Here is a 20,132-nt window from a genome sequence, read left to right on the forward strand (position 1 = left end):
CCCATTAACAGCATGAGCTCCAAAGCGCAGGGGCCTGCGGTTTGAGAGACTTCTGTGTCCATGTCCTCATCACTCTCGTCACCTTGCTGCCATAGTCGCCTCCTCCTCGCCTGGTTTTGCAGGTCCTGGTTCAACATTGACTGCACAAGAATGCGTGAAGAATGCGCCAAGCTCCAACAGCTGTGACTGGGTGTCCTTCTCTGGGATAGAGAAGAGCTCCTGACTGCATGCATCTCTGACCTCCGAGTTGTCCTCTGCCTCTGGGTCCCCGCCCCCTCCACATCCTCATCTAAGATTTCCTCCCTCTGGCTTGGTCCACTCTCGACTGGCACACGAGCCACCAAAGTATCCACAGTGGCCTTCACAGTGGAGGTGGAGTATCTGCCAAGTATCATGTCCAGCTCTTTGTACGACCAGCAGTTCATGGGCGCAGCGCCAGAGGGGTGGCTTGCCTCCCACACCTTGTGGTAGGCGTTCCGCAGGTCCTTCACTTTGACCCTGCACTGCAGTGTGTCCCCGTCATGGCCCCTTTCTGTCACGCATTGTGAAATCTGTCCGTAAGTATCATAATTCCTACGGCAGGAGCACAGCTGGGACTGGACAGCCTCCTCTCCCCAAATGCTGATGCGGTCCAGCAACTCAGCATTGCTCCAAGCGGGGATCACCTGGTGCATGGAGCAGGCATGGTCACCTGGAAAGATGCGCTGAGACCACTGCACACATCACCGAGCAAACACGAAGGGGATTTTCAAAATTCCCAAGGAATGTAAGGGGTGGAGCTCATGGTTGGTCACCTGCGGGCAGGGCAGCAGAGTTCAAACTGATGACCAGGCAGGGCTGCCCAGAGGATTCAGGGGGCCTGGGGCAAAGCAATTTCAGGGGCCCCTTCCATAAAAAAAAAGTTGCAATACTATAGAATACTATATTCTCCTGGGGGTTCCTGCGGGGCCTGCGGCAAATTGCCCCACTTGCCCCCCCGCCCGGTGGCCCAGTGACCAGACAGGTGAGAACAGGCATTGTGGGACACCTCCCAGCGGCCAGTCACAGTGCTGTAAATGACCAGGGTGTCTACACTGGCACCACGGCTCTATAGCCCTGGCGCAGAAAGCTGTACTCCTCTCATTGGGTGGTTTTTTGCAGTGCTGCAACTGCACAGTTTCTGCGCACTAAGTGGCTTGGCAGTGTGTACACCTCGGGAGTTACAATGCAGAAAGCTGCTTTACTGCGCAGAAAGTTGCTAGTGTAGACAAGGCCTCAGTCTGTGTAGCAGTACAGCTTTCCTGACACTTGTATGCCCTTCCCAGTGGAACCACATGGGGATAGGGTGCAAGTGATTGAGAAGTAGCACTACCATCGGGCCACAAATAACGTCCTCTCAGATTTGTCCTGGTTGTATGTTTTCTCATCTTAACTGTAAGATGCAGAGAACTACTTTCAACTGAGACTGATAGCCCAGTTCCTTCTACCTTGATCCTGAGTTTTTATGGCCTACATGGTAATGTTGCTGCCTTGGAAATATAGTGGTCTAGTTTTGAGCCTCATCTTATGTATGTGCAGGATGCACTCAAAGTGGAAACATGGCTCCACTGAAATCTATGGGAAACCTCCCCTTGACTTCAATAAGGTCAGGATTTCATCCCCCATGAGGTGTCTGTTAGACTGGACACTGATAATTGATTAAATGCATTCTAATGTGTCTGGCTATTATTTGACAGATATGACTTTATATAGTCAAGGTGCTAGGCAGCAGTTATTAATGGAGGGGGAGACCCTTTTGCTCCAGATATTAAACCACTAGCCAATGTGAACCCAGCTGTATGATTTCTGTGGAATCCTTAAACAGTTCTTTTGAATGCCGAAACAGACCAGAATAATTTTACAGACACCCATGGCATTGATGGAAATTCTCCTAATCTTAGCAACTGGCCCATCTCATTCAAGATATAAAAGTGAAGCCCTTCCCAAGAAAAAAGAAAAGGGAAAATCTTTTGAGTTCATGAAAGGATTTCATTTTTCAAACCACCATTGTTTTATTTGTTACAATTAAACTTGAAATTCCAATAAAGTAAAACACTAGCACATTTAGTAAATGTTAGTTTCACACATTTTTTCCAGTAAAAATGAATGAAGGCTCTTGTTTCAATTTTGTTAATCTGTGTTGTCCCATTCCCTTCTTGCCCCTGAAATTCTGGAAGAAAGACACAGAGCAAGGCAGTGGAGAATCAGACCCTTTAGATCAGTGGTCCCCAACCTTTTTGTGGCCAGTAGCACGTTCATGTTTTCAGAAGAGTGAGGCAGGCGCCAACAATTTTTCAAGACTTATTTTGTATTTGTATATTAAATAATACAAAAAACATTATATTTAATATTATATAATATATAAATCCAGAGAGAAGCCGGAGAGAAACCGCGAGGACAGAGAACACCAGCACCCATAGCCCCGAAGTTCTCTATTCCCAGCAGGTGGAGGGTCGTGGCTTCTCTCCGTTTTAAGCCACGGCCCCGTGCCTGCCAGGAACAGAGAACACATGGCTCCACCTCCTTACCATGCTGCTCAGAGCACCAGACTGGCAGCCATGCCGCCGGGCTGGAGCCAGCCCTGCCGCCGTGCAGTCTAGAGCACCAGAGCAGGCCAGCAGCTCTTGCAGCGGCACTGCCTGGCAGGAGCTCACAGCCCCGCCACCCAGAGCACTGGCAGCGCAGTGAGTTGAGGCTGCGGGGGAGGAAGGACAGCAGGGGAAGGGCCACCTCTGATTTAGACAGTAAACACTTCCAGGATGAGACAGGATGGTCTCTCACCATGTATATGTACAGTGCCTGGCACCGAGGGGCCCTGATCTCAGGCAAAGTCCCTAGGTGCTACTCTCATATACACAACAGTAACCCCCTGTAACATCACAGGACCTTTCATTATCTATAAATGGGCCCAGAGGTGAGCAGCATAGTCAGGTCAGCTAGCTTCTTCGACAGACTGCAACTCGCGCCTGGCTTGAATTAGGCTCTGCATTCTCCAGCAGACAATATGGCAAAGTGGTAGAAGACTCAGGCAGGGGTCCTGCCAACCCTGTCTCTATCCATATGAATTCAGTGGGTGCTGATCGACACAGAGAGACCTGTCTGAGCACCACCAGCTCCATGGAGTCTTGCTGTGACACTGCCCGGCCCAGCAACAATAATACATTCGTGTGTTCCTGTCGAAGGCAGCATGTCTAATGGTTAGAACAGGAACGGGCTGGGATTCAGGACACCTGTTCCTGGATTTGCCACTTGAGTGAGTCACTTTGCCGCCTGTCAAATGGGAGAACCTACCAGGACTTGCGAACATGCTGTCGACCAGCCGGAAGCCCTCAGACAGACATGTGCAATGTTGGGATGGGATTTAAAGCACAACTTGCATCCAGGAGAGCTGCCCCATGGTGCCTTAGCAGGTACCAAGCATGATGCTGGAATGAGGTCAGCAGAGAACATTCTGCTGATGAAGCGTGTGGGGCGTATGGGTGTGTCAGAGCAGAGCTAAATGCCTTCACGACTATCTGGGGCCAGATCCCCAGGCTCTGTTGACTTCAAGGGATCTACACCAATTTACACCAGCTAGGCTCTGGCCCTCGGTCCCTGCATTTGAGTGACTCAGAACTTTCCCAGTGTTTCCCTCTGACTGTGACATTTGCTTTGTCTTGGTCCCAGAGCGGTTTGGTGGTTCTTTTTTTGCCAAGCGAGCGCCAGTGTTCTCAGTCCCAGATAGGTGTGGGGCCATGGCTTAAGCCGGAGAGAAGCTGTGGCCCCGCACCTGCCAGGGACCGAGAACACCAGCGTCCGCAGCCTGCAGCCCCAGAGTTCTCTGTCCCCAGCAGGCGTGGAGCCACAGGTTCTCTCCCCTGCTGGGCACTAGGCAGGCCCCATGCCTGCTGGGAACAGAGAACACCGCGCCCGCAGCCTGAGTTCTCTGTCCCCATCAGGCGCAGAGCTGCGGCTTCTCTCCCCTGCTGGGCACTAGGCAGGTGCACATAAATGCCTCAGCGGGCACCATGGCATTAGGGACCACTGCTTTAGAGATTCATTTATACCTGTGTAAAGTAAATACAAAATGGGTGTAAAATGTTCCCATTCAGATCTAGTGATTTATTACACTCACTTTACACAGGTATAAATAATTGTAATCGTGCAAGACAGTGAAGAATCAGGTCCACAGTTAATTTTCAAAATATGTTCTTTTACCCTCAGCTGCCTTCCCTCATATTGACATTTTTTGGTAGGACTTTGGAGGAGAAACACCATCCTGGATCTTCAAAATTCTGGCTATTGCATAACACTTACTGAGTAAAAAGAGACATTCCCTTCCTACCAATTTTATGTTTCCATCAATGTAGATGGAATGAACAAGTTCTAAGGGGTTTCTTAGACTGGAAGTTCATTGGGGGAGGGACTGTCCTTTGACCTACATTTGTATTTTGTTTCACACAATGGGGTCCCGGTCCATGACTGAGGCTCCTAGGTGCTATTCTTATACACAATTATAAATTATAATAGTAATAACTGGTGACAATAGAGGGAGAGAGACAAATAAGCACTGATTTATAGGAGGAAGTGAGGGAAATTTTCCCATCTAAACTTTCTGTCCTCAGACTCTAAATCACTATAGTCATCATAATCTTATATTTATATAGAAAATTTTTCACTCAAAAGATCCCAAAGCATTTTGCAAACACTAGCCCTGAATCTGCAAAGAGTTCTTTGTCGTCCACCCCTACACACTCACAAAACACCTTATAGGATCAGGAACTTATATTGCAATGGATATGTTCACACAGCCTGCAACAGCATTCACGCTTGGGCTGGAGCTCTGACTCTGAAGGCTAGGGTTAGGGTGACCAGATGTCCTGAGTTTATAGGGACAGTCCTGATTTTTGGGTCCTTTTCTTATATAGGCTCCTATTACCCACCACCCCCCTGTCCCAATTTTTCACATTTGCTGTCTGGTCACCCTACCTATGGTGGGGGTGTATGAACCCCACAAGACCAAGTCTGTCGACCTGGGCTCTGAGACTGACACTGCCATGGGCTGCTACTTGCTGTGCAGACATACCCCATGACTCTACAAGGGTGCAAAAGTCCTGTAAAGATGTAGACGTGTGCTTAGCTTTATGCACTGTGAGTAGTTCAATTGAAGACACTGGGAAGGCTCACAGTGTGTAAAGTTAAACATGTGCACAAATCTTTATAGGACCCGGGCCTAAAATACTATGAGAGAGAGAGAAGAGAAATCTCTTTATTTTCAAATTGTTCACTTTATAGAGTTGCTAGCACTTTGCATATGGTCTTTTTAACGATTTCCCCTCTAAAATCAGTCAATTTCTCTTGTTTCTGTGGGGTTTTCGTTTCTGTGCATTGGGATAGAAAAATATTTAAACTAAGAAAATTCTACTGATTCTACTGCCTGGAGTGATTTTTAATATTAAAGAAAATTACCATCACTTTCATTTTTACAGTGTTGCCAAATCTTGTGATTTTTAACACAGGTTTCATATTTGGTGTTTTCTTTAAAGTTATATTCCTTCAGTTATGTGATGAGACTAACAACTTTCATTTTAAAATCAAGTACATTTTTAACCCTCATGGTTGCAAAGAAAAGCTTGAAAACATGAACCCTACAGGCTCCAAACCCAGACAATAATTTAAAAAAAAATCTCAATCATGATTTTTGAACACTTGTGCCCCAACCTTGCAAACACTTTACACATGTGCTTAACTTTACTATTGGGAGTAGTTATATTGAATTTCAGTTAAAATCAGTTGAAATATTCATGGTAGTAATATTAAGCCCAGGCAGAAATATTTGCAGGATCAAAACCTTAGGACTGGCAATATTATTGATGGTTATTATGGTCTGGGACTGGTAACTAGATAATGTGACAGGGGGCTGCTAAATTTTCATGGCAATTGTGCCTGTTATTAGTTTCCTTTATCATTTGTAAATACATTACACGGAGATAGGTTTGCACCTCATCGATCAGATTTGCATCCAAACTTCTCCAAATTTGCAAGAGGGGGGAGGAGAAGAGGGAATATCTGGCCACCCAAGTTTTGGTTTGCATACTTCTCTAATATGCGGACTCCGTAGTTACTTCTGTCCGCACCTCCTGCTCTTTTGTGCTACTTCCCCTAACTAACTAGGGATTTCAGTAGCAAATCACAGCCCAGAAAGCACACCCTCTGGAGCAGGAGGAGCTTTTCTCTCCGGGAACTGAAAAAGGCGAGGATAGAAGGGGGAGGTCCGCCAGGGGCGGGGTCTAGTACGTGCCACCTCCTCTCATTGAGTCACGGGCGCGTTGCGAGCTCCGTTGGAGGAGCAATTGTTACAAACAGAAGCCCGGAGAGCGAGCTGGGCGGGCGCTCTGATTCGAGCGTTGGGACAAAGTAAAAGAACCTCCGGCGGCTGAACGTTCCAAAGAAAGATACATTCCAGGGTCGGAGCAGCGGCAACAACACGCAGCCCGGGGAAACTTTCCCACAGTCGGAGGCGGCGGATCCTGCAGCCCTTGTTGAGCGAGGGCGAAGAGGAGGAGGAAGGGGGGGGATAAACTGGGGACCGAGAAGATGAATCGGAGTTTTAATAAATCTCAGACTCTGCGGTATTTCGATTGCAGCGCGGTGGAAGTGAAGAGTAAGGTAAGGAGACTGCGGCTGGACACAATCTGGAAGCAGCTCGGTGCTTTCCTCCTCTTCCCCCCCCCCCGATTCTTTTGCAAATGAATGGAGACCCCCACCCCCATCTCCATTCCCCTTCTTTGCGATCGAAAATATTTTCCAAGTTGCAGTAAAGGATAGATAGAGGTTGTTCCTGGTAGCAACTTTTTAAAAGGCTGAGCTGCGTTCGGTATGTAGCTGCGATCACATGGCTCAAACTTTCTCTAGCGCTCATATTTTTTTTTCGCCTGGGTTGAGCTGAAAATGTAGGGACGTTTATTCCTCTCCCCCCCCCCCCCCCCCATCCCTGTATCCACAATGAGCAAGGCTCTTACGGCAGCTTGTCTGGAGATCTAAGGCACTTACCATGAGGAGGACTTCGCCGTGCAAGTTGTGCGGCCAGTGTAAACTCTTTATTTTGGGTTGCACGTTTCTGGCTCGATGTGAGTCAGTAACTGCACCTCCCTTTCCCCCTAGCTGCAATGGGCTGTTTACACAAAAGACGAGGTTTTTAACAGGGTGAAAGCCAGTTAGTTCAATCAGTCTCGGCTTAATCCTGAAGGGGAGTGGGGGTGATGCTGCAGCTTTAGAACCCACTCAGTTTAAACTTGATCTTTCGTTGCTTCAGTCTGAATCAAGAAAGACCACAACGTTTGAAATTTTTTTAAAGAAAAAACGACCCATTGTCTCGCTTTATAGACCTGTTCGGAAGTTGTGGAATTTGGTAAATGTAACTGTGAAAAGAGGAAAACCTCCCCCCGTCTTCCCCCCCACACACCCCGATGAATTAAATTCTGAATTCAGTCCCGCCTCCCCCTTTACCTTCGGAACGGCTGATAAGCCTTTGGTCTCAAATTTTCAGGCTCCTGTACAGTTCTCAGCCTGAGTCAGTGCTGTAATGTTTGTTGCACGTCAGCTCTGTAATCGTGTTTAAACTTGTTTGGGTTTTTGTAATCATCTGATTATCTAGTGAATTTCTTCTCTCTTTGTTGGGAGGAAGGCTCAGCTCCTAAGGATCCTGCTAGAAGTACTTTGTCTGGTGATCCTTCTTTCACAAAAATGAGACCCTGACTAAGTGCATCATGATCTGTTGCGGTGTGTGTATGCACGTGTGTGTTAGCTTGATGGTTTTCTGAAGGGTCCCTTATGGAATGTTGAACTTGAGTGAGCCTGCCTGTCTTGCTTTAGGACTAAGCCTGACCAGTGACATGGTGTGTGTTTTGTAATGAGACATAAGATATATTTGTAATCTAAGTATATGCTGAGAGAAATGAGGCGGAATTCCAAATGCTTCCGGTTCCCAACTAATAGTAGTAAATTAACAGAGCCCACAAAAAACAAACAGATTCCACTGAGATCATTTAGTAAGTTCCTGTCTTGTGCATGATGCCAAATACACTTTGAACACCTACACTTCCATTGAACACCTACCTGTAGCTCAGACCCTTTAGACTAGCAAACAGAGCCACAGTACTGGGAGTAAGAAAACTGACTTCTATTCCCAGTTCTCCCACTCCCATGCTATGTGACTTTGGATGAGTCTCAATGCCTGTGCCTCAATTTCTCCATCTGTAAAATGGGGATAATATGTACACACCATTATAAACCACTTTGAGATCTGTAGGTTCTATATAAATGCTAAATATTATTGTTAGAGAATGCATTGTAAATTAGAAGATCATAGCGCACACAATTAGAATATTGCAAAGCACCTATGTCGAAGCTTGAGTTGAATATTGAGCTTTTAAAATCCTGTTTTCAAGTGTGTAACTTTCTGAAACAATCCTTTGGGGCTGAAATGCTTGTCATTTAGTCTCAGCAAGAAGAGTTGAGTTTGTTTCTGTTCAAAACTTGATCAATGTTCTGCCAGGCACTTTTGAGTGGAAAAATGTTTAGTACTTAAATATTTATCTATGCTAGATCTTTTTTTTAAAAATATATATAATCTGATTTTAAAAGTTCATACCGTGTGACTTGTCCTCAATGACTCGTCACAATGCAAATCTGAAAAAAACCACATGCAGCATTCCAGATTCACTGAAAAACCCGTAAGTAGGTTAAGATGGTGGTAAATCTGGTTGTGTCCTGGTCTCTTCATCTACCACAGTTGTTATTGGGACTGTTTGATTCAATTCAGACGGCATGTACCTCTGCCCTTGAGAGAGCACAAAATGTGTAATGGTTGCCTGTGGTGCTGGGTTGAGCTGAAAAGCTGCCTTAATTTCTGGGGTATTTATGATTTTGGAGGTGGCATCTCAAGTGCAGGTTTAGAACACTTTATTTTCCACCCTCCAACCTGTTTGGTAGCATTGCAAGAGTGTCAGACAAAAGTTTTCCAAGTCTGCTATCTCCTTACCCTGACAGTCTATTTCCAGGTGTGCTTGCTGTGAAAGCATAATGCATTCAGAAGTGCTCTGCTCACCCAGTGTACCCCAAAAAACCCTCCAGACCCAGTCAGATGAAAGCTTAATTACCAAGTCGTACATACACTGCACTTGACCCATATTTTCAAACCAAGTCTTCTACTGTTAAACACGTCTAACATCTGCAGATTGGCTGAGCTAATACTCCAATTCTCCATTGTAATATGCAGTAACCTAGTTTTCCATGTTTATTTTCTGTGGTGGTTTGTTTGCTTTTTTAAATAATAATCTTTGCTAGTAGTAGGCACTTGACAGCCTCTTTCTCAGCTGCAGAAACATTCCAGCTGGGGGCATAGAGAGCAGGAGAGGGATAGCTCAGTGGTTTGAGCATTGGCCTGCTAAACCCAGGGTTGTGAGTTCAATCCTTGAGGGGGCCACTTAGGGAGCCGAGGCAAAAATCAGCACTTGGGTCCTGCTAGTGAAGGCAGGGGGCTGGACTCAATGACCTTCTAAGGTCCCTTCCAGTCCTAGGAGATAGGTATATCTCCAATTATTATTTATTATTATAGATTTATCCCACCAGCCCATCTGATATTAAATCACACTTGCAAATGATTATAGATTTCTGGAGGGGGGTGGTAGATATAGTGAGAATATTTGTTTGGGAGGAGGGCTCTAAAGGTGTGGGGGGAAGGTCTCTCTACTGATATCAGGAGGTTATTTTTAAGCCAAGGAAATGAAATGCAGAAAACCCCATTACTTCATTCTTGAAGTAGAATCTTTAAATGTCAGACAAACTTCCCAAAAAACAAACAAAATCCCTGAGCTATATACATCCATAAGTGATCCAAAATACTACACATGCAATGCATCCGGGTTAATGTTATGATGGAAACCTTAATTCTTGAGTTTCCTAACTTTTGTGTGTTTTTAAATTGTCGGCCTTAATGTTGCATTAGTCTAACTGTTATCCATTGTTTGTAGTAACACTGTGTGTTAATTATGTAGCAAGTTCTTATTAGTTTTTGTAGCAAGGTCACTGTTGAAACAACAAGTTCCTCATATGTTTTACAGAGCCCTTAGGTACTGTTCAGGGTCCCTTCCAGTTCTGTGAAATAGGTATATCTCCATATCTTTATTTTATTATTTTTTTAGGTATATTAGAATAAGGTAGCTAATTCTGATACTTCGGGTTAAGTTGATCATCCAGGGTCAAGAAGAAACTGTTTTTCCAACATATATTACACACTAGGCAAGGTACTTTACATTTATGTAGACTTTTCCAGCTTTCAGTGAATCATCTATGATGACAGTTGTTGCGAGTGGGATACCAGGCTAGGTTGGTTTGTCCTGGTATGACAGTTCCTCTGACCTGCCTGGAAATACCAGCTGCTCTCCGGTTTGGTTTGCCTGGACTCTTATGGTTAAAAAAGACAAGTTAAATACCATCTAGTCAATGCAACTGTTCCTGGCAGCTGTGTGGAGACAGCCTTCTAAATACTTACAAAGTAAAGGTGACTAGATTCTAAGCATGAAGCTTGTCAAAAACCCTGTCTGAGACCTAGAAAGTTGAGTGTGAGAACTCCTGTTTTCTTAGCTACCTTCTAATGCTATAGCCTGTCAGAGAGAGAGTCAGGTGGGTGCGGTACAGGATCTCTAACTAGAGTGTGTAATTGGTTTGAGATCCAGGAGTTCCCTGGTGGCAGACCTTGGATGGGTGGAATCTGTTAATGGAGAAGGTCAGCAGAAGAGAGGTGCCTTTGTGCAAGTTCCTGAAACCATTTTCTTTGGCTTTTACTGACCAAGGTGTGTAGGAGCTCCAAAAAGACTGCCATGGGAGACCTGACAACTTTAATTATGCTTCCTTTGGACCCATCCCCTCTTATACTGAAGCAGATATCATCTGTCTATATAAACACCCAGCAATCTAGTATATTGCAACCTTTATGATTCAGATTTAGTCCTGATTGAAAACTAAGGGCAGAATTGCTCCAGACTTATTAAGATTCATCTAAACCTGAATCTGGAGTTAAACTTAACTCTACAGGAAGGGTCTCGAACCCTGGAGAAAGTTGCTTATTTCTGTGGTTGCCCTCTGAGGAAACAAACAGTCATGAGCCCCTCTTCACATCTTTCATATCCCCTGAGAGCAAGTGATCTGATTCTCAGACACTATTCCTGCCTTATCAATATCAGAAATGAGTGATATTAAAAAATAGGCCCATGTGTCTCCCCAGTGTTGGCAACCTCTAAGCTTCACGGGAAATCTAGAAGGTCAGATTTTCAGCTGGTGTAACTCAGCTCCTTTGACTTCAGTGGTGCTATGCTGACTTATGCCATCTGAGAATCTGGCCCCAGAGCATTTTTCAACAGCATCTGCCACTTGATTGCCTGAATATTTAATATCCTGTGTTTATCCAAAGGGAATATTCAAAGCTATAGATTCTCTGGCTAAAGGCCTTTAACAAAATGAATGATGTTGTGAATGCTGTGAAGTACTCATAAAACAAGTCAGAACTGATTTCCTAGTGCAAGTGGCTTGCCATGGTGATATGATGTCTTTTCAAAGGCTAAATAAGGCGAAACAACAAACAAGCTGTCTTCATACACTCTCATCCTCAGATGAGGTTGATTGCTGAAATCTTTAATAGTTCTGCCTGACCTCTCTCTTCCTTATCCCCCTCCATCCCCCCCAAAAGAAACTAGCAAGGGCTTTATATCTTGTTGCTGGATGGGATAGTAGGGGAAGGGGAACCTGTTAATATCTTCTCCTAGATAGATATGGAATTATTAATATATTTTTACCCCCCCCTTTTTTTGTTCTATGTTTTTCTCTAGAGCATAAAAACCAAAATAACCACAGCCTATTGAGGCAGATAGTGTCTACATCTGTAGCTCAAGATAAACTTCTGAGCTCCAAGGTTAGGCAGGCATTTCAAATTTATAATCTGAAGTAATCTTGCCAGATCATAACTACTATTCTCTTCTGCATCTAGCACTCCTTTGTCAGGTTGGTAGCAAGCAGAATATCCTTTTCCCTTTTTGAAGATGCTGTCTCAGATTACTGGCTTCTGGAAATAATTCTAAAAGGACTCCTTTTCCCCCCTCCCATGTCCCCCCTCCCCCACAACCTCTTCCCTAAACTTTAAAAAAAACTCCAGCTTGCTGGTAGATCCCATATTAGAAAACAAACATACCCCTTACTCTTAATGCATTTCCTCTCCATTCAGATTTTAACATCCCCCTCCGACGCACTAAACCTATTATCTTCTTTTTGTGTGAAACCCTGTGCATAGCTGTGATGCTCTAGAAACAAAACAAACTTTTGGAGAGAGATCCCTACATCCACCATGAAATATTCATTCATTTGTACCACTTAAAGGGTGAAAACTGGCAACTTCTTAAAATAAGAGGTTGTTGGGTTTGTTTTTTTGTTTTTTTTTTTTTTTTTTCCAAAACTGAATAAGAAAATTTTGTTCGGAGTTTTTGGAATAATTTTCACAATTTCTCAAATGCGGACCTAAATGGCAGGATACGTATGGAGAACATAAGTCTCCATTTCTTTTCCATCCAGCAGGACATTCTGGAATATTGTAAGTTTTTAAAACGTCTATAATAACCTGTAAAAGCAGCAGAGAGTCCTGTGGCACCTTATAGACTAACAGACGTATTGGAGCATGAGCTTTTGTGGGTGAATACTCATGCATCTGGCAAAGTGGGTATTCACCCACAAAAGCTCATGCTCCAATACGTCTGTTAGTCTATAAGGTGCCACAGGACTCTTTGCTGTTAGTCTGGATCTGTAAAAGCAGCAGAGAATCCTGTGGCACCTTATAGACTAACAGACGTTTTGGAGCGTGAGCTTTCGTATTCACCCACGAAAGCTCACGCTCCAAGATATAGCAGTAGTCCTTTCTGTAGCAACAATGTTAATGAACTTCTGCATCTGCAGAGCTGAAAAACTGTTTCACAATATCAAGTAAAATCCCTCAAAAAGTAGTACCTGATGTGGATGGCTATAAATGAAATAGCTCCTAGAAAGAGTGCATTTCACAAAATATCAACAGAAGCAATGATTAGTAACATAATACAAAAGTTGGGCTTTAGGAAGTATGTCACTAGACATCCTAGAAAGAAATGTTCTATGTGTGGGAAAGTCAGCTAAAGCTATACAGTAAGAATCATCACCATGCACAATCACAGCTCTTGCATTGCACACAGAGTTACAGAAACTGATAGATTGCAACACTTTGGCCTTGATTCAAGGAAACAGTTAAGTATGTGCTTAACTTTAAGGATGTGCTAATCACTGTACTGAATGGGGATGCTTTCATGAGTTGGTGCCTCAGTTAACTATTACAACGGGGCTCCATATCGATACTGAGGAAAATAGAAACAAGAAAGTAATTGCAAATAGAGACCCTGACACATGGAAACTTGATATAGGAGCCCATGCCAATGTATTGCCAGAAAAGGAATACCAGAAAATCAGGAACCAATCTGAGAGAGAAAAATAAAAAATAAATATTCTCAACAAAAAGTGGAGGGAAATCACCAGACTTCAAATCTCAAGTGTACGGATATAAAAATTGCAAAACCAGTTGGTTTTGAGAGTTAAGGTGTGGAAGCTCAGCCTGTCTTCATAACTGACTAGCCACTACCCATGGCTGCTGTGGCTTCACTCTTATTGTTACTCAAGCTAGCTTTGATCTAGTTAGATACAAGCTAGCTCAGGTATGTCTACACATGCTGCAGTCACACCTCCTGAATGCAATGCAGAAATATCCTTTGGCACTCCTGAAAATCCAAGCTGTAGGTAGGTGCCTAAATATATATTTAGGAAACTAACTTTAGGCTCCTACTTTTGAAAATGGTGGCTAGTAATATTTATTCTATCTACCTATAATGTCTTTTAAAATTACAAATGTGTATGAAAATATAAATATTTAAATATAACCATCTTCTCCCAACTTTCTGTGTCACTATCTTTCTTGCCTACAAGGGGCTTCACATGAAGAATCCCTACACCCACAATGAAGTCAACAAAACTCAACCAGAAGCATCTTGTAGAATCATATAGTAGTCTCTCTGGGCAGGGACTGGGTCTTCATATGCATTTTTACAATGTCAAACACAGTGAGGCCTTTGGATACTACTGTACCTTATTTGAGATCTTTGTACTAAGTCACGCCACCGTACATATAGGGATATATAGATATAGATATGGAAAAGGACACATTTTATATATATGCAGGTATGTATATTCAATATTACTAATAATGAGGAGGATAAAAAAGGACAAGAATCCATCCCTTTTAAAAGAGATTCTCTTTGTATTCTTTTCTATTTCTAATAATAATTTTAAAAAAAGCCCAGTGAAGCCTCATTTCTTCCAGATTTCCTTTCCATGGAGAAGTGTTTTAGAATTTTTTTTAATCAATGTGCATAATGCAGGGGAAGAGGTTTCTATCTGCAGAGGATCATCACATTTTTAGAAGCAATACTGCTGTTATCACAAGAGTGGCCCATTAGCTGTGGTGATAACTAGCACAGCAGTGTGGGAATCACTTCTGAGATGTCATCAGCACTTCTGCTGCTAGGGAGTGTGCTTAAAATAGCCTTGTATGCACAGAGACATGCCTTAATATAATGAAATTTTTTTTTTCCATTTTATGTTTGATCGGTTTAGGTTCCCTTTAAGTTACATTTCCTAAAAACAAAATTATATCTTTAGTTTTGTGCAAATTTTTAGAATAAGAGGCATATCTGCTGAGACAAAATCTCATCACAGTGGTATCATTAATGTGAATGCTTTAGAAACCTTTTCAGAGTCATTTAACAGAGTACTGGCACAAAAAGAAAATAACAGAACGCCACTAGCCATGACCTACAGCCCCCAATTAAAACCTCTCCAGAGCATCATCAAAGATCTACAACCTATCANAAGCTCATGCTCCAATACGTCTGTTAGTCTATAAGGTGCCACAGGACTCTTTGCTGCTTTTACAGATCCAGACTAACACGGCTACCCCTCTGATACTATAATAACCTGGAGGAAGTTACTTGACTCAGTTGTCAGTCTTGAAGGTTCTGGTTTTAAGATTTATGCTTTAAGTTTGTCTCTTGTCAGATTCTGTTTAAAAGAGTCAGAGACGTGTATCATCCTCACACAAAGACTATGGCTACACTAGAGAGCTTACAGCTGCACTGATGCAACTGTTCCGCTCTAAGCTCTCTAGTGTAGCCACTCTAAGTGTTGGCTTAATTAATGAGTGGCAGTAGCTGTGTGGATGGGAGAAGCTCTCCTGCTGAAATAGCACTCTCAACTTAGCCGCCTTAAATGCAAGTGTAATGTTGCTCCAGGGGGTGGCTAGTTCACACCCCTGAGCAACATAATTTATATCAATTTAAGTTGTAGTGTAGCCATAGCCTGAACTTGTTTCCTCTTGACTAAAGGTACAAGCAGAAAAGTAACAGGAGAAGGGTCTTCAATCTTTCTAGAGTGGATATAGATCCACTTTGTGTGGGGTTTTTTTGTTTTTTGGTTTGTTTTTTTTTAAGCAGCTATAAAAGAAAAACTTCTTCAGGAGATGCTTAATTGCCAAATCTGCTTATCAGAAAATGAAACTATTTTTTAAATTATGGTTAGGGATGTGATAACACCCCCTTGCAAACAGCACTGCAGTCAGGTGTGTCAGGTGCAATGACAAGTTACTACCAATATGAGGAAAAGTGACAACGTTCTGTTGTCAAGTTGATTGTTTATTGTAGCAGTATGTAGGCCAGTATTAATAAAAAGGTCAGTCACACTTATTACTATTTACATTTTATGATTGCCTGTAATAAATACAGTAGATCTATTTGTTATGTAATATTCCACTTCATCCAGATCCGGTATTCAGTTACTCAGTGTTCTATCAGAGGTAGTAATTAGATTTTTAATATGCTTCTAAGATTGACATTTTGATGTGTCGAGTGCACAAAAAATAAAGCTCATGATAGAGTTAGGCCTTCCAGTACAGAGCACAGCTCTTTAGAAACAGTGATCTTCTCCTGCACAATGAACACTGTGGATTAAAGTGCATGTCTTAGATCTCTGACACGTGCAGAAGTCAAATAGTCCTCCAGCAATTCTGCCCTATTAAAAACATTTGCTAGGGTGGAGAAACACTCAGACAACTTGTGGTTTGTCCTGCTAACATTGCTGCTTTTTATGGGAATGTGTGCCCGTGCAAAAGACGCTCAGCTGCAAAAAAAGTCTCTTTTTCAAAAATCAGTGTTACTACTGTACAGACACCTTAGCAACTGAAATATGATGTTCCCACATAAGCATTTTGAAATTAAACACGTTTTTATTGCAGATGTATAATATAATATTACCTTACAACCCTTAGCATTCTAGTGAAAACAAATTTGTCTTTACGAATCCCCTTTAAAGAGAATGAAAATCTTAGAGGACTGCTTTTACTCCTTTTTGACTTCCATGGGAGCAAGATATATATGTAAATTGGTGCTGGTCAATCCTCAGTAGCCTGATTGATCAATTGTACCTTTATCCTAGATTACATAGGTGCTGACTTCTGGTTTTCCTGGAGGAGGAGAGAATTGCTCCACTCCTCCCTCAAAGTGCCCACTGCTTTCTGCCTGCTGCAAGCCCCTCCCTCAGCCAAACAGTTGTTTGGCAGCAGCTACTGATTAGATCTTTGGCAGTGCCCCCAATTAGTTCATTGGGCATGCTGCCAAACAGCTGTGGCTGGTGGGAGCTGAGCACCCACTAATATATAAAAAAAATTTTTCCTGTGGGTGCTCAGCCTATACTAGATTATAATGTCCTCCTACAGTTGAGCTCCTTGAAAATCTTGTTTTTAAAAGAATAAGCTTTACCTTTTTAAATCAATATTCAGGTACACTACTAAAAATGTGATGCTTTGAACCTCCAGGATGTTCACACAGATTTTATGCAATGTTTTGGAATTCTTCCTGAAGTCAGATCATATCTCTGGTAAATAGAGTCAAACAAAAATGAACTCTGTCAAAAATAATGTGATGAATACGTTTATTTAACTTCTTGTTCTAAGTTTTCAAACAGAAGTGATTGTATCCAAACCAAATGTAGTAGAGTCTTGGAGGAAACCACAATATATTGCTGCCATCTTAAATTAAAACAGAATGCCAAAGCAAGATTGACTTCAGTCATTCTGGATTAGCTGTATTTTTATTTCTGGATTTCCACAAAATCCAGTTGCAGAGTCAAACAAAAACAAAAAAACAAACACAAAACACACCTGGCATGTAAAGAGTAATCTTTCATGTGAGCTGAAATAGAAGTTTATATAACTGGTTCAATAGGCTTGTCCCCCAAAAGCACTTGAGCACTTCAGGGCAGGTACTATCTGCCTTTGTGTATTATACAGCACCTACTATGCTATCAGTGCCAAGCAAATAGGATAACGTCTTCCCAGTTTTATTGTAAGCATTCATTCTGATACTGGGAAGGTTCCTTTAAGAGGTCACATCTATGAAACTTATGAATTAACCAGTAGTAGTTTAGGTCCTGTAGTCTTGGCAGCAGCAAAATGCCAAGTAATTGTTGAGCAAAATGGAGAGCATCAATGGACAGGGGATTCCACTTAGCAAATGATAAATGCAGTACATCTGCAACAGGTTCAGTGGAGTATGGAGGGAAAGAAATATGTTTGACAGACTTATTTGAGGATGATGGCGGAGGGAAGAAATGTCTTGCATCTTCTCTTCTTTCACCGTCCCGGTCATTTACCCATGACCCACTCTGTGGATAACTTTAAGGAGCTCAAGCTTTCAAACCCTTCCTACTCTGAAAGATTAAGATTCCATATTCCTCGTATGTACAGGGCCTACGATAGGGGGCAGCACCAAGTGCAGTAGTGATTGTAATTGGGTCATGATCCGCTTCTGTAACCTGGCTACAGCAAGCACAGTTGAAGTGTCCATGAAGCAGCGTTTCTTACACCACAGAACCGAACCCCTCCCCCCCACCCCAGGGCCGTGTAACTGTTTTTTCTGGGAGAACTTGGGCAGCTGGTGCCTGTCGGAAATGCACATGAGGCAACATGCTCTGGGATGTCCTGTCCCAGGATGTGTGATGGAGTACCTACTATATCATTTAGACAAACTACTATGGGGTCCTAACTACACTGGAAAGTAGATACTGGAAAATTTAGTTGCTGGAAGATGGCCATGTGCCATCCCGTTGCTGATGAATAACAATATGCTGCCTTCATGTGCTTACCATGTTAAATACAGTTTCTGCAAATGTTGTCAGATACCCATTGGCTAGGACAGTGGTTCTCAACCAGGGGTACACGTACCCTTACGCAGAGATCTTCCGGGAGGTATGTCCGCTCATCTAGATATTTGCCTAGTTGCACAATAGGCTACATGAAAAGCACTAGCAAAGTTAGTACAAACTAAAATCTCATGCATACAATAACTTGTTTATAATCCTGTTCTTTGTATTATATCAGCGTTTCTCAACCTGGAGAGGCAGGTTGTGATTTATTTTATAATTATATGATAAAATGAGGAAAAAAGCAGTGTTCAGTAATTCTGCACTGTGACACTTTTTTGTAAGTCAGTAGTTTAAGTGAATGAAACTTGGTACGCAAGACAAATCAGTCTCCTGAAAGGGGTACAGCAGTGTAGAAAAGTTGAGAACCACTGGGCTAGAAGAGTAAACCTACTAGCATCTATCTAGGGCCCAATCCGATGGGGATCTTGCACATCACTATTCATCTTTTTTTAGTCTCTGGTCTCCTTCCTGCAACACTGGCACAAACCTCTTTAGTGAGGGAGTTCAACGGCAGGACCTTTTAAGAATACCCCTGAAAACTAATACTGAGAACTTGCTTACAGCTTAAATAGAACTGAATTACTGCAGCCTTCACTTAAAACTGCTACTAAAATTGATGCTAGTTTTGCCTGGCAGAGGGAGTTCAGTGGTGGTGTTGCCGTGTTGGTCCCAGGGTATTGGAGACACAAGGTGGGTGAGGTAATGTCTTCTCTTGGTGACAGAGACAAGCTTTCAAACTATGCAAGGCCTTTCTTCCGCACAGACCCCAAAAGATAATTTGTTTTGTGCATGCAATTAACACTTGCCGTCCTCAGTGATCCTTCGTAATTCCTCTTTAACAGACTTGATCTCTCTCTCTCTCATGTCTAGCCTGTGGTTAAAAAAACAAAAAATGTAAATTCTGCCCTAGGAATATAATTAAGGACAACTAGGCTAATGACAAAATGGACCTTCCATGCTCGCTACCCATGACTGAATGCAAACCTCAGAATACAGGGTTAAAGCTGATCCCAGCAGAATTTCTTCAGGCTCACTTAGTAAGTTAGGAATGTGTAAGAGAAGGTGGGTGTGGCACTCAAATCCCATAGCCATCCTGCCTGAAGACATCTCTCCTGCTTCCACTCTACGCAGTTGTTCCCAATTACCAGTCAGGTTTGGTCAGATGTGAGCCTCAAATGACTGATAGTTGTTTGTGCTATAAACATAGGATTAAAAAGGGAAGGCTCCAGTAGGGTATAAGAGGGTTTAATTGCTTTTGTAACCAGTTAGGGTGTGTCTTCATTGCAGGTTTAACTCAGGCTCTCATCTGGGTTTTAACTCAAATCTCCCTACCATCCACACGGAAAAACCTCTGATCCAGGTTTGAAGATGCTTCAAGTCTGGCTTGCTGGGGTGGATAAGAGTCCAGGCTTCATTTTAGTTCAGGCTGAATCCCACCCATTTTGCAATAAGTATGCAGACTCCACCAGTGCCTTCCCACAATTCCCCTCACCCCTAAAGGACAGACAAGTTCCCTTGCAATTGACTGGGAAAGAATCCTAAAACATCTCAGCACAAAGAACCATCGGCTATGCACCCAGATACACCTGTAAGAGGCAACCTTACACTCAGCCTAAGCTTATTTTGGTGCTCAGGTCTGGGTGCCAATCACCTGGGTTAGCTGTGTAGTGAAGACATAGTCCAAGTCATAGGCGCCGATTCAGTGGATGCTCCGGGGCTGGAGCACCCACGGAGGAAAAATTAGTGAGTGCTTGGCA

The 20,132-nt window shown here is 42.9% G+C and overlaps 1 protein-coding gene across 1 annotated transcript in view; it reads left to right on the top strand.

Annotated features, from left to right (window-relative positions):
* Nucleotides 1-6,331: 6,331 nt before the first annotated feature.
* Nucleotides 6,332-20,132, top strand: part of PARD6G (par-6 family cell polarity regulator gamma) — a 103,623-nt gene continuing 89,822 nt past the window's right edge. The window contains exon 1 of the mRNA XM_032801252.2: nucleotides 6,332-6,666. Coding sequence (XP_032657143.1) covers nucleotides 6,595-6,666 — 72 coding nt within the window. The 5' untranslated portion in view covers nucleotides 6,332-6,594. The remainder of the gene's footprint in view (nucleotides 6,667-20,132) is intronic.

The sequence above is a fragment of the Chelonoidis abingdonii genome, chromosome 2, assembly GCF_003597395.2.
Source record: "Chelonoidis abingdonii isolate Lonesome George chromosome 2, CheloAbing_2.0, whole genome shotgun sequence".
NCBI lineage: Eukaryota > Metazoa > Chordata > Testudines > Testudinidae > Chelonoidis > Chelonoidis abingdonii.